At 45.6% G+C, this 15332-nt stretch overlaps 1 protein-coding gene across 15 annotated transcripts in view; it reads right to left on the bottom strand.

Moving 5' to 3' along the window:
- The window catches only part of LOC139378708 (non-muscle caldesmon-like), a 55243-nt gene that overhangs the window by 13726 nt on the left and 26185 nt on the right, over positions 1-15332 (bottom strand). For 6 of the 15 annotated variants that reach the window (XR_011628320.1, XR_011628319.1, XM_071121126.1 and 3 more), the window contains 8 exons: positions 9509-9643; positions 6404-6785; positions 5982-6185; positions 5235-5308; positions 4290-4554; positions 3145-3285; positions 1317-1360; positions 1121-1196 (listed from right to left, as the gene is read on the bottom strand). Coding sequence is in view for 10 of the 15 variants with exons in the window: in XM_071121126.1 (XP_070977227.1) it covers positions 1121-1196; positions 1317-1360; positions 3145-3285; positions 4290-4554; positions 5235-5308; positions 5982-6185; positions 6404-6785; positions 9509-9643 (1321 nt within the window). In the remaining 5 variants the exon portion in view is untranslated. Of the gene's footprint in view, positions 1-1120; positions 1197-1316; positions 1361-3144; positions 3286-4289; positions 4555-5234; positions 5309-5981; positions 6186-6403; positions 6786-7021; positions 7191-9508; positions 9644-15332 lie in introns of those variants that run through there. The other 9 variants (XR_011628321.1, XR_011628323.1, XR_011628322.1 and 6 more) reach the window with 4 other exon arrangements.

Here is a 15332-nt window from a genome sequence, read left to right as displayed (position 1 = left end):
GTTACTTGCCTCGAAGCGAGCAAAAAAGTAATTTAGCTTGTCTGGTAGGCTCGTGTCACTGGGCAGCTCTCGGCTGTGCTTCCCTTTGTAATCTGTAATAGTTTGCAAGCCCTGCCACATCCGATGAGTGTCAGAGCTGGTGTAGTACGATTCAATCTTAGTCCCATATTGACGCTTTGCCTGTTTGATGGTTTGTCGGAGGGCATAGCGGGATTTCTTATAAGCTTCCAGGTTAGAGTCCTGCACCTTGAAAGCGGCAGCTCTACCCTTAAGCTCAGTGCGGATGTTGCCTGTAATCCATGGCTTTTGGTTGGGGTATGTACGTACAGTCACTGTGGGGATGACGTCATTGATACACTTATTGATGAAGCCAGTGACTGATGCCATCGGAAGAATCCCGGAACATATTCCAGTCTGTGCTAGCAAAACAGTCCTGTAGCTTAGCATCTGCTTCATCTGACCACTTCTTTATTGACCGAGTCACTGGGACTTCCTGCTTTAGTATTTTGCTTGTAAGCAGGAAACAGGAGGATAGAATTATGGTCAAATTTTCCAAATGGAGGGTGAGGGAGAGCTTTGTACGCATCTCTGTGTTTGGAGTAAAGGTGGTCTCGAGTTTTTCCCCTCTGGTTGCACATTTAACATGCTGGTAGAAATGAGGTAAAATGGATTTAAGTTTCCCTGCATTAAAGTCCTCGGCCACTAGGAGCGCCGCCTCTGGTTGAGCGTTTTCCTGTTTGCTTATGAGCTTATACAGCTCATTGAGTGCGGTCTTAGTGCCAGCATCGGTTTGTGGTGGTAAATAGACAGCTACGAAGAATATAGATACAAACTCTCTTGGCTTATAAATCAAAATGATTGTAGTATAGTATCATTACAATTATCTAAAGCATGTACTGTAGCTTTCAGATTCAGAGCAGTATTGAAATATACTGTATATTCTAGATATGATAATCAACAATGGTAACAGTTATACAATCCCAGTCAACACAAGATGTAATTTCACATTTCTTTCAACAAAAAAACATAATTTTTCTACATCTTTTCAACATTTTATTCTCATAGGGCTCATTGGTAACTGTACTAGTCAGGTGATTTGTGTTGATGTGTAACCTCTGACCTGGGCAACAGAGGTGTACTGCTCCAGTCTGTTGTCAATCTTAGAGACGACAGGAGAGTGAGTTGACTTCACCGTGCTGGTCAGAACATATAACAACAACAGAATTAGCCAAAGGGTCATTTTATTACTGAACTGTAAGACTTCACACTGAGAGCACCAGTTGTGATTCAAACAATTAATGGAAACGACTGTTCACCTTTTCTGTGCCGACTTGCTCAGAAACTCTGCCCTTTCACCAATCTGTAGAGAGATCAGTGAATTATGCATCAACCATTTATTAGGCAGTAGCCGCACACACACACACACACACACACACACACACACACACACACACACACAACACACACACACACACACGAAAACAACCCCTACCAAATATACACATAGCACTCCCACATCACACACACATCCAAACCCAACAGCACCCTCTCCTCCTTTCTCCTGTTCTACCTCCCTTCTTTTTTTTACCAGACCCATTACATCCTTGTTTAGACTGGGCTTTTCCTAGCCCAGCAAGACACAATGTGACTGACTGTTCTGTTCTCCACAGCACTAGCTACAGCTACTGTCACCCAGCCAGGAAAAGCAGAGAGCAGAGCAGAGAAGCACAGGCCTTTTTCAGGCCCCGCGCTGTGGGAACCTCGCTCCGACTGCTGTTTATGATATACGACAACAGGGCTAAGAGGGGGGGAAAGCGATCCTGAAATGAAAAGAACAACCATCCATCCCTGCTCCCTCTAAAAAATGAAATAAAAAAGGACCCTGCTCGGTCTCTAGCTCGGCTCTGCTACCGAAATGTGGGTGTTCCTAAAATACTCCTCTTGACAGGAAATACCCTATTCTCAAGCTGCAGCAGCACCATTCCAGCGCGGGTACACTAATCCTATTAACCTAATCGGTTTCCTGCATCCTCCGAGTCTGACGTTTTTGAAGGGAGCAGCTCTCTTTATCTAGCTAACTGTGTTGACTCCCATTTGCAGCTTGTGGAACGTTGTATCCTAATGTAACTACTCTGGACCAGTGCAAGAGGATCTGAGCGTGTACTCATGTGTTTACGTTACACTGGAACTACAGGAAATGTTGTTAATAATGTTAACACTTGAATGAGTAGAACCTCACAATAATGCGTCACACACGCATGAGCTACGAGTAGAACAACGTTGCCCATAGACACTGATCTAGGGTCTGGTTTTACGTTCCTCCCTCCTAATGGTTCAGGTTAAGATATGGGGAAGGGTAATCTGATCCTAGATCTGTAACCTGTGGGCAACTTCTACCATCAGCTGTACCTACAGTGAACATGATGACAAAGTAAAGCTGTGGAGAGGAATGGAAGGATGTTAACATCCACCAACAGACCAGACCACAAACAACAACAAATGGAATTAGATTATTACCGTAAAAAAAAAAAAAACACTAACACACAAAGTAAGACTATTTCAGGGCAGGTTTCAGTGTACCCAGCCTGTGAGATGGATATTTGTTAAACTTGGAATAATTAGATTTTCTCCACTGGCAGAAAAGTGAAAACCCCCAAGGACATTCACTGCATGGGAGTTAATTTCAGCAACACTGGAGCGTTTATTCACATAAGATGATTGAACACACTACTCCATGACTAATATTATCTTTAAAGTGATAAGTTGTGGCGTTTCAAGTTTCCATGCCTTTAACGCAGTAGCAAGACAACAGACAAACACACACACAGACAGAAGAAAACAGAACAGAGACACTTATTGTCAACAACGACGCCATAACGTTCCCAGTAAAACGGTCCTGTTACCTACAATGAGGTGAATGAGAATAAGGTAGAGATTATGCCATGAAAAAGACTAAGAAGTACAAGCTACTATATGGGAGCCAACTGTTACATCTGGAGTAGCTTTTGGATCCCTGCAGTGTACTTGCTAGATTTATGAAAGGGCTGAATAGGTTAAAGCTATGTGATAGTATTCAAACCTGGTCATAGACAGACATCATAGATGGAGGTGACAGGGGTCAAAGGTCAAAAGTTTTCGACTGACCTTGAGGGAGGATCCTCTGGGACTGAAGCATTTGAAGGGTTTGGCCTCTGCGTCGACAGTCTCCACCCCCATCTGCTGTCTCTTCTCGGCCGCCTCCGCCCTTCTCCTTTCTATCTCTTCCTTCATCCTCCTCTTCTCCTCCTGAGAGATGTGGAACACAGCAGAACTCTCAGTTATCAAGCGGTCACACACGCATGCTCGCACGACCAAGAATGTACGCACGCAAACAATAACTAAGCACAGGTATACTCCTCTAAGTTGAACGTAAAGAAGAAAATGCTTCTTTACAGTTTATTTTATTGTATTACAGTCTGTTCTTATTGGTACTGTACAGTAGGTGCAGTAGGTAAACACTATTTATATTGATGTCCAGGCTTCTATTTGATGTCCACCTATATCCAGGCTTCTATTTGATGTCCACCTATATCCAGGCTTCTATTTGATGTCCACCTATATCCAGGCTTCTATTTGATGTCCACCTATATCCAGGCTTCTATTTGATGTCCAGTTATATCCAGGCTTCACCCACCCTGACACAAAACAGCCTCTTATGCACCACAACATGAGACGACCCCATGTTCAAAGCCAAGCACAGCACAAGCACAGCACAGAGACCTGTCGGGAAATGACAGACTGAAACGGCATCCTATTCCCTATATAGTGCACTACTTTTGACCAGAGCCGTAGCCCTGATCAAAATGAGTCCACTTTATACGGTGCCATTTGAGATGGAACCAGAAAAACCTGTCTGCATAAGACAAACTAGGTGATTGGAAGGTGAATGGCGCGGTGTCAAGTGCAAGTATGTACACGCAAATTATGGACTGACTATCATAGAGTAGATAAAGGTGAGGTCATATAGCAGGGGACGAAGAATGATGGCCTATAAAGGGATTATTATTGGGATTCAAATAGGAGTGCGCCGATAAGGATGCAGTATATAGTAAGACCATGTCATGGTGAAGCAGGCAGGAATATGACATATAGCTGTTATCTTCAACAGATGTTATGACTAAATCAAGTGTACAGTCTTGAGATGAGGAGAGGAAGGGAGGGAGAGAGAGGAAGGGAGAGAGAGAGAGAGAGAGAGAGAGAGTGCAGAAGAGTGAAGGAGAGAGGCAGAGCGCGAGAGAGAGAACCCCTACCTCCTCTCTGTCCTTCTTCTCGGCCTCCTCCTGTTTCTTCTGTCTCTCCTCCTCTTCTATGATCTTCCTCCTCTCCTCCCTCTTCTTCTTCAGCTCCTCCAGCTCCTGCTCAGCCTCCTGCTGCTTCCGTCTCATCCTCTCGAACTCCTCGCTCTCCGCATCGTCACGGCGGCGCTTCAGCTCCTCCAGCTTAAGCTCCGCCTCCAGGGGCGCCGTGTCGTCCTGCTCCTCCGCCCCCGCCGCCGGGGAGCGCACGCTGCCGCGGCTATGGGACACGCACAGGAAGACAGGTTAATGTCGTCACACTGGTAGAAAGACAGCCACACACACACAAGCCTACAAATGCACAGGTACACAGACACACTAAGACTCAGCCGGGCGCTGTCTAAGGTTTCACTCCAGTGCTTCCCTCTGGGGAGCTAGGATTACATGACCCGTGTCAAATACAGCTGTTCTGCTCTAGAAACCAATCATGCTAAACAACAGTGTGTCTGTGTGCGCTGGGATAAATATGCCTTTCAATTACATGACAGACACCTTGGGCAATACTCTCCCACCTCTCTCCTCCCCCTAGGTTTTGAATCATGACCAATGAATTATAATATTATATAATAATTTAATTTAAAAAAAATTTAAACTAGGCAAAACTAGGTAAATAAGAACAAATTCTTCTTTACAAAGACGGCCAACATCGGCCAAACCGGCACGACAGTGCACTGCCCTATGGGACTCCCAATCACGGCCGGTTTTGATACAGCCTGGATTTGAACCAGGGCGTCTGTAGTGACGCCTCTAGCGCTGAGATGCACTGCCTTAGACCGCTGAGCCACTCAGGAGCCCAGATGCTAAGACCACAGAATGCGTGTGTGTTTGTATGTGTGTGTATGCATGCATGTGTTGCGTGTAGCATTATACCATTAGCGCACATAAGTCTCTGGCTCCTACCTCAGGGTCCTTTCTGTTTTTTTGTGTTTTTGAGGAGTCTCCTCGTGCAGACCTCCATTCTGCTTTTCATTCACCTGCAGGCACAGAACACACGCTGAGCACACTGAACTCTGGGAATGAAGGAATGCTTGTGTCTGTGCATGAGTGCTTCTATGTGACATCACACCATCCAAACCAGACCAGTGACTCCACTCTGTGACCCTGGCTTTGTCCAAAATGACACCCTATTCCCCACTGGACTACTTTTGGCACAAGTCTTCAAAGTAGTGCACTATAAAGGGAATAGGTTGCCATTTGGGACACACATCTGACAGCAAAACCGGGGGTTGCGGAAAGTGAGTAGACATGAAAACAGATGCAAAACACAGGTTTCACACACAACCTCTTCCCCACAGAGGCGAACGTGCAGCTGAACACACAGTGACCGTATTGTGACCACTCCGTGGATGGCATGGCATTAAACCACGTTAAAGATAACCACATGACCGTGACCTCAACCACACCTTATGAAATGTAGCTCTATTACCGTGGATGCAAAACCACACTGTGACCCACACTTAGCGTCTGGAGAACTTCAATGTCTGGGAAATATTCATTCAGGCTACACCGCCACTCTGCTTCATTGACAAAGACACTATGCGTTGTCTTTAGAGTTAACACGACGATTTCTGATAATTATTTCGGAGACATTTGAGTTATCCAGAGATGTTCATGCTCCCATTTCACACCTCTATGTTAAAGTCTTACCCCATCCAAGCCGTTTTGGATGGTTGACATCCGACAGTCTTCCTCAGTCTCATTGTTCAGGGTCACTGTTGTGCCCTCTACCTCTAACTGATCTGGTTCCTCTACCTCTTCCTCTACCTTATCACTTAATGCAGCATTTTCTTCAACCTCTGCCTCTGATTCCTCAACCTCATTTAAAACCACCGCTTGCTCTTCTGTATCTTCCTGTGAGAAGGAATGGAAGTGTCATGTTTTATCAAAATCAGATAAATAAATCAGCAAACTCCAGCCACCATTCCAATCAATATATCCATGATCATGCCTCGTTTCTAGTTTTTACGTCAATGGATTCCTATGGATAAATAAGGTACATTTTATGAATGAAAACACGCCGATGGAAAATAAAATGGACAGAAATGTCCATAAAAGAAGAATAGACTGACCTGTTCTCTCATATAGGACTGTCTCGGTTTCTCCTCCTCCACCACCTCTTCATCCGCTTCTTCCTCTCCCTGCTCAGCCTCTTCCTCCTCCGGAGCAGCCTCCCCCTCCTCCTCCTTTCGGCAGTACCGCTCTTCCACCTCTTCGTTGTCCTGGTAACGGCCCCTGCGGCCAACGGACCTCTCCTCCACAGTATTCTCCCCGCTGCCGTGGTTACCGTCACTGCCGGGGTTCTGATCCTTCTCTCGCTCCAGAGCTTCCATCAATCTTTTCTGCCTGCGCTCCTCTCGTTTGGCCATGCGCTCCAGCAGGGCCTGCTCATCATCGTCTCCTCCACCCGAGGAGGTCATAGAGGAGGAGGACACAGACACCGTCTCTGTCACACTGCGAGAGAGAGAGATACATGCCACAGTCAATTACACAGAGGGACAAAAAACAGTTAACCACTGAATTTGCTATGTGGTCACTGCTTCTGAAGTTAAACTACCACCACTCTGCTGGACATTCCCCAATATCTGGACACCACGAATATGAATTTCTACCCGGCTCACATGGACATCAACAACAGGGGAAATAGCATTTCAGCTCCATTTCGCAGTTCAGACGTCTAATCAGTTTACCTCACCGAGTCTTCTGTCTTCCTAGCTTGAGGTTGTTCTTTTATCCACAGGTTAGGTCCAACAGCGTAACTTAGGCCGACACGAAAGTTCATGGCTTCTTTTCTCTCCCAGAAACGTATCCAGTCCACATTGCACTAGCGACTAGCGACCTCCTTTTGCCCAGCCTCAGAGCAAGCTGACAGGGCATCCATACAATACCGTTCGTGGGTCTGCATCCAACCCTCCAACCACCTCGCACATACCGGCAGAGTTGAATACAGGCTGACGACACCGCTTGGCAAATGTTAGCACAGAACCAAACACAATCAACAATGGGTCGGGTTACGTCCGATCACAGGTCGAGACAATCCCGGACTTGTTCCATAGCCACAGGATATGGCTGTGACCTCACAGAGAGAAACCATTCTCCACTACAACAGTGCTTCTGTACTGGTGTATGTCAGAGCAGCCCACTACTTCCAGTGTCAACTGCTGTACTGACCTCAACTGGAGATGGTATGGGGGCGGACAGTAGGGGGAGCTATTTATGACTGATTGGTAGACAAAAGAAGAGGGTCTCTGTTTAAATGATGTAAGTCTATGTCTGCGATACTCTACTGTAAGACGTGTGCTTCTTCAACACTTTAGAAAGGGTACTGGCCTACAGTACGATAGGGACCCACAGTGCACTTATTCCATTGAGAGAGTATACCATAAAAAAGAACAGAAGAGGATAGGATAGGGTAGGACAGCTGACAGGAAACCTGGAGCTTCCATGGACTTCCTCCAGGGAGGAGGAAGATGCATTCTAACAGTGGACGAGATCAGGGTTACACACCAAGGTTGTTATAGTTTTGCTTTTAGATTTAAAGATTTTTATTTGAAATTCAGTTTAGCTGTTTTAGTAAGTTTTCAGATCCACTCTACTAGTTTTTATTTAGTTCAAGTTTGATAAAAAAATGTTTAAAAATTATTTCGTTTTTCACGTCATTTACTTTCAGTTTTAGTTTAAGGGACAGAAAGAAGCCTATTTGTGGGAGGCTAGGACCATTTATGTGTTAAGTGTGTGTTTTTTGAGAGTTTTTTGTCAGTTCTTGCCACTGTGGTGCAATAATGCATAAGGTGATGGGTCAGGTCATAGGTTACATTTAAAGGTAGACTCAGCGAGATGATGTAGACGCACAAAGTAAACAGTAGTAGTGGGTCAATTTCCGCAACAACCAGGAACGTTGAAGTGCAAGATTCTGGTACCGTAGCTACCTCTCTGAAGCAGCGTGAAGCGTACCCATGCACATGTGCAGATACAGTGCTAGAAGCATTAGTACAGACCCGGGTTCACTGTGGCCGGGTGTCCCATAGGAAGGCACACAATTGGCCCAGCGTCATCCGGGTCAGGGGAGGGTTTGGCCGATGGGGCTTTACTTGGCTCATCGCGCTCTAGCGACTCCTTGTGGAGGGCCGGGTGCCTGTTGAACGGTGTTTCCTCCGACACATTGGTGTGCCTGGCTCCCGGGTGAAGCTGGCGGGTGTTAAGGAGCGCGGTTAGGCGGGTCATGTTTCGTAGGACGCACGAGTCCACCTTCGCCTCTCCCGAGCCCATTGGGGAGGTGCGGCGATGAGAAAATATTGAAAATTGGGGAGAAAAAGTGGGTAAAATCCAAAATACATAAATAAACAGTTCAACTTGCGCCTACATGTTGACTGCATGTGATCAAAGGTCATGATGTCTCTGCAGTTGCTCCTCAACGACTTCATCCTGCAGCCACCGTCTGCATTGTTGGAGGCTCTATTGTCAACCAATCACTAGGGTGTTTTTGTTTGACCCACGCAAACATGACTGAAACAGGAACCAATTTGCCGCAATTTATGTACAGTGGATATATTCAAATACACGTGATATTTGATACTCTCTCTATTATTGACTGTACTACGTGTAAACACGTTATATTATATTAGGATTTTATTCGTTTGGTGTGTGATATTGGGGTCAGGTACATGTTTATTTCGGCATTGTAAAGAAAGCCGTATATAAACAATGGCAAAACTGCCATGTTGATCTGAGCCTTGCTGTTAGAAAACCAGATTAGTGTCCGACCTTCGGCTGTCACAGATGCACCTCCCCCGACTTCCCTCCTTGACTTTCATCTACTGTCGCTTTAGCTTTACCAGTCAAAATATCTGCTGTGCTGCTCTTGGCAAAGTCTTCTTGCCTGACAAAAAACTAAAACGGAACATTTGATTTGATTCGTTTCGGAGTCAAAGATAATAGTTTCCGTTATTCAGTATAGTTTTTCAAAAAGATTTGTTAATTATTTTATTTCAGTTTACTAAATAGTTTTTTTTTAGTTTTCGTTTCAGTTTACTATAACAACCTTGTTACACACACATCCATTATTATAGGGGCAACTGGGTTCAAACCACAATCTCCTACGCACCGCAATACTGTTAGCCACTGAGCTAAAGCCTAGACATTATGTTTGGGAGCTAACACAAGTCTTCAGGTCTTACCTATGGCTGTTGGTCATCACCACGCTGTCACTGGGCTCCTCGCCTCCCATCCCTCTCATCCTTTCCTGACGCGCCCTGCGTCTACGCTCCCTTGCAGCCTCCTCCTCATCCTCATTACTACCCTGAAAGGCCAATCTGAGGCAGGGAGAAAGAGAGAGGAGAGAGAGTCAAGTAAGTCATTGTTCTCCAGATAATTCTCCAGGTATTTACAGTGCAATACAAAAGACTCACGGTGTCTTTTACTTGACTCACTGTACTCACATTCTACCCTGTTCTGCTCTGCTCTGCTGAGCTCAGGCCACTGGTGCTGCTGCTGAGGTTTCACTTTTCACAGCCTGATGAAAACAGTGTCTCGAGATGTGGCTTGGCCAGCGATGAGAGGACCCCGACTAACATGGCTGCTGGCCTACGCCTGCCTCAGCCCAGGCTCAGCCCAGTGGAGCCGTAGTGTGTGAAGGGCCGTAGTGTGTATAGTGTCTGTGTGTGTGTGTATGAGCGATGCACGTGTGTACAGTATGTGTACAGTATGTGAGTGTGTTTTGCCTGTACTGTGCTGGCCAGCCGAGAACTCTACTAAGGCCAGATCACTGATCTCAACACCCTGCAGTTTGACAGCATGACAGGAAAGTCTCTAGCCCACAGAGAGGTACCCAGTCCATTCTATGTAGATTCATCTTCAATTTCATGAAACATTGGGAAAGCCTCTCCCCTAAAGGACTGAACCAACTTCATATCTTCCCCGCCTCTGTTTTGTTTGTGAGAAGAGCTCCATTCTGTCTGCCTCTGTGTGATCTTCAAAGTCAGTGTCAGGCAGTGTCGGCTAAGCTAAGCAAACATCATATGGCCGTTTGGCACTGCGTATTGCATGTTACTGAAGCATGTGCAGTTAACATGTTAAGCAGAGTGGTTTTATGGGAGACTTTACAGCTTGCGAACAGCAGTCTCTCCTGCTGGGTAAACTGACTGAGGAATGTTGTTATAATTGAACACAGAACTCTGCTCACGCCCAAGCTAAACCAGGAGGGACAGTGACATCATGATACTGTATTCCCTCTCTCTCTCCATCTCTCATATATGCCCTCCGTGCTCATATATATATACACACACACACACACACACACACACACACACACACACACACACACACACACACACACACACACACACACACACACACACACACACACACACACACACACACATACATACATACATACATACAGGGTGTTTCTCAATATACATACTACCATGCTCCATGCTCCGAGTTCGTTCTCCTTAGTGCGTTTTTGTGAGGAAAACCAACGATAACGTAATTTTGAGAAGCACTGTGCACTCCCCTAATATTGCATTACGTTTGACCAATACAGACAAAACAAGATATAATTTGTCAAGATAATCCAGCCACCTGACAGGTGTGGCATATCAAGAAGCCGATTAAATAGCATGATCATTACACAGGTGCCCCTTGTGCTGGGGACAATAAAAGGCCACTCTAAAATGTGCAGTTTTGTCACTTAACACAAACTGTAATAAAGGCCCTTTGTGGGGAAACACTCATTCTAATTGGCTGGTCTTGGCTCCACAGTGGGTGGTTGAGTCACTCTTTGCTACTTTGTTTTACAAACTGCACTTGGGGATATAGCCAGTCATCTATGTGCAAATGTTAAGAATGAAGAGCAATATAGACTGTTAGAATAGAGATTCTAGTCTGATGGGATTGTAACTGTGTATCAAATTGTAGAGAGGTGCATACCTTTAGCATACACACACCCCCTCTCACCCTGGCACTCAAACTTACATACACTCCCATGCACTGTAAGTGAGAGGGACCGAAGGAGAGAAAGAGTGTGGGTGTTACTCCAAAATGATAAAATCATTTTCTCTCCCTTCAGTTTATAACCCAAATCCGCCATTGTTTTCAAGAAATGTGTCTTCGTTTCTTACGTGGTTGCGTCATCTCACATCAACAATCCTGGGAATATTCCAGCTGAAGCTCGCATCGACGCATGCTTCAAAACGTGTACAAACAAAGTACGCATCTGAGAACTGGCCTCCGTGCTCATACTCCGACTGCTCCAATTAGCGGACTTGGAGCACGGTAGTATGTTTATTGAGAAACACACACACACACTCTCTTTCACTAGAAGCTCTATTCGAAAAGTCTATATTGCCCGTCATCCTTAACATTATGCACATAGATGACCGGCTATATTACCAAGTGCAGTTTGTAGAAAACAGAGTAGCAAAGACTGACTCAACCTCTGGAGAGTAGCATAGTCCCAGAAACAGCCTAAATGTCATGGGAAACTGAGACAACAGCGTCTAAAAATAGATCGGACCAGTCCTTAGTGGCACAGTGCAGTTAGAATCACAGTATCTCCGGGTTGACGATGCTTTACGAAAGTCCAACAAACTCTTAACGGCTTAGTTAGCATTCTTGTCAATCAAAACGCTTGGCGCTCTTGGCTCTAGACTGTTGCACCAATGAAGGCCCCAATGCAATATCCTCATTCCTTATAGACCACCTACCACTTCAGTGCTCTCCTCCCATCAGAGAGATAATATAGGGAGAGGTCTTATCCTATGCTCAAGATAATACATCTTCCTATACAGTAGGAGCCTGAGAGTCCAGCCACAGCAATCACATTCAGGTAGGTCTCTCTCTCCCTCGCCCTCTCTCCCTCGAGCCATTATTAAGGGTGGCCTTACTCGAGGAGTGCTTATAGTTAATAAAGTGCATTGCAAACTTTGGCTAGCCAGCTTCCCTTGCAATGACATGTATAACTTATGTCGGCCATTACATGAACATGTTGTCCTTGTGGGTTAAATTCTGCAGGATGAAGGTAATCATTTTATTGCAAATGTGTGAAATTTTCAACAGTAAACACTTCTGCATTTGTTTTAAATCCTAATCCCCAACCGAATGTTGCCGTTGTCCGTTTTTACAGTGTGTACAATAAAGTTGATTTAAGCCTAATGTTGCATTCAGTTCCTGACTACTTGAGTAAGTACAAAATGTCCAGTCACACTAGGTCCAGTCACCAAACACATTAGGGGGAAATATTTCCAAATATTTTCTTTACGGCAAAATATCTCAGCAATGTCCGTGAAAACAACTTCGGAGAGCCCATGAGAAAACACTTCTTCACCTCTACTGGACTAAAACGGAGAGAGAGAGATAGAGAGATTGAAAGAGAGAGAGAGCGCACAGGGAGGGGGGGGGGGGCGTGATTTACTGCCAGAACGGCTGGCCCATTCCCACGCTTCGCCCTGTCCTTCACTTTCTCCTCTAGGCCCAGAGAGAGAGAGCGAGAGAGAGAGAGCAACGCCATAGCCCCCATCCAGAAGTCTACAGACATTCTACAGGCCTCTATCTTGTTATCAGTGCTCCATAGACCTACATACCATTTAACTTGCTCATCACCCACCTCTATAGCTGCTGCCCCTATTTCTGAGCACCTGAGTAAGGACAAGTACAGTGCTTCCCATGGTGAGATTCCCGCTTGGGGCGTGGGTTACTTTTGAGTTACAGCTTGACATTATGGGTCATGTCTAGACACATTTGTTCGGTTTATATACATTGTGGAACAAATGCCACCCCCCCCCCCCCCCAAATAAAATAGAGTGGGTGGGTCACAGGACCACCAAAATGAGAGGGAACCAGACTGCTCCAACTGTACCGTAGTCCACCCCTAACATTCAGAGCTGGGCAGACGCCCTAACAGATACAGACACAAGCAAGCCCAGTGAGAGTTTATGGTGCAGGCCGCCGGTTGGGGAGGGCATGTTTGGAACGGTCCATTCACTGAGGATGGGTGTTATTTCCTGGCCTCCCTGGAGATCTGGCCTGCACACAGATGTGGAGGAGATGGGGGAGAAAATGGGAGCTTCGCTTCTCAAAGGGCAGCACACTGACAAACACTGGCCTGCACAGAACTGCTTTGCATGTTGCCTAGGCTATGAAATATGACATAAATGAAGTAAACTGCATTGGGCTCAGTCGCCAGGAAAAAAAAAACGCGTGTGACATGACAGAACACAGGACAGGGTTATAAGGTTTGGGAACATTCCAACAGAATGTCATTTTTTTTTAAAGGCGACAAATAATAACAGCACTCAAAACATTCCAGTGTGTGTACGTGTGTGTCTGCATTACATTGTCATAGCAAAGCCCTGGTCAGTCACAGAGGGCAGAGGACAGTATGTGAACTCCACTGTGCCGGCCACCAACCAGACAGCTTGAGATCCCAGCTGTATCGTTGTATGTCATTTGTCACAGAGCGCAATACAAAAAAGGCCCAGTCAGCCAACCCCTGGGGCCACAGTGACCAGAAACACAAACACTGGTCTCTATACCACATTCTTTAGGGGAGCAGTGTGGATGCCTTTACATTCATTTGATTGATTAAGAACAGCAGAACTACACAGTAGACGGTGAAGCGGAGTCCACCTTGGCCTGGTAGTCGCTGGCCTGCTGGTGATTAGGGATGGAGCTTCACCTCTCCGTCAACAAGACAGATTGTTCTGGTCCGGACTGGATCTGACACATTGCAGAGCCACACACACACACAGACACAGACACAGACACAGACACAGACACAGACACAGACACAGACACAGACACAGACACAGACACAGACACAGACACAGACACAGACACACACACAGAGACACAGACACAGACACAGACACAGACACAGACACACACAGACACAGACACAGACACAGACACACACACACACACACACACACACACACACACACACACACACACACACACACACACACACACACACACACACACACACACACACACACACACACACACACACACGAATCTTGGCTCACTGGGCTAAAGGAGGCAAATGGAGCTCATCAAGCCTTCACCACCTGATGACGGTCCAATCTGGCTGAACCCCTACAGGACTTTCAGACCTCCAGATTGCATGTGCACGGGCTATACAGTAACCCAAGCATGCATGCATACCAGTGGAAGCTGCTGAGGGGAGGACGGCTCATAATAAATGGCTGGAACGGATGGAATGGAATCAAACACCTGGAGACCCTGTGTTGGGATACCATTCTACTCCAGCCATTACCACGAGTCCATCCTCACCAATTAAGGTGCCACCAACCTCCTGTGACACACACACCCACACACACACACACACACACACACACACACACGTTAGCCCAGCCATGTAGTCCTCCTCCAGTGCCTAGCGACTAGGAAACAGCTCCTTGTGATCTTTACTAGTAAACACTTCTAATGTAAAAGTGTTTGGAAGCCCAGACTGCAGATCTTATTGTATAGACTGGACGGCTCTCACTCCTCTGTCTGTGTGTGTGTGCATGCGTGCATATCTGTTTTCTTTTTACATAATATTTGGTGATGGTTGACTGGATTGGTCCGACAAGACATGTGTTTTTGACTTGTTAGATAAGGAGAGACATGGAAATATTGATTGTTACAGCATATTTGCAAAATATAGCGATTGGATCTTTTATCAATAACATGAGTAGGTTGAAAATCGTGCATGGTCCCGCCAACTGAAACGACTCTAACTAAATAAACAGACATGAACAAACTCCCACCATGCCTATAACTTACTAATCTTACTCTCTCATACAGTCTGTATTTTCTACCAAATGCCATATAATATAAACACTGTGGGATAATATAGATAATATAAAATGCGGGTTTTATGACCCGTTGTGAAATATAACGACTGCATTAAGTTATCGTTTAATCATGCCTAAAAGGTACAACAATAGATGCCAACACTGCTACAGAGGTTTACATTTGTTGTACAACATAACCACA

Source organism: Oncorhynchus clarkii, chromosome 21 (assembly GCF_045791955.1).
Source record: "Oncorhynchus clarkii lewisi isolate Uvic-CL-2024 chromosome 21, UVic_Ocla_1.0, whole genome shotgun sequence".
In the NCBI taxonomy this organism is placed as follows: Eukaryota; Metazoa; Chordata; class Actinopteri; order Salmoniformes; family Salmonidae; genus Oncorhynchus; species Oncorhynchus clarkii.
The sequence above is the reverse complement of the archived record's forward strand: the minus strand, read 5'-3'. Positions and strand labels throughout refer to the sequence as shown.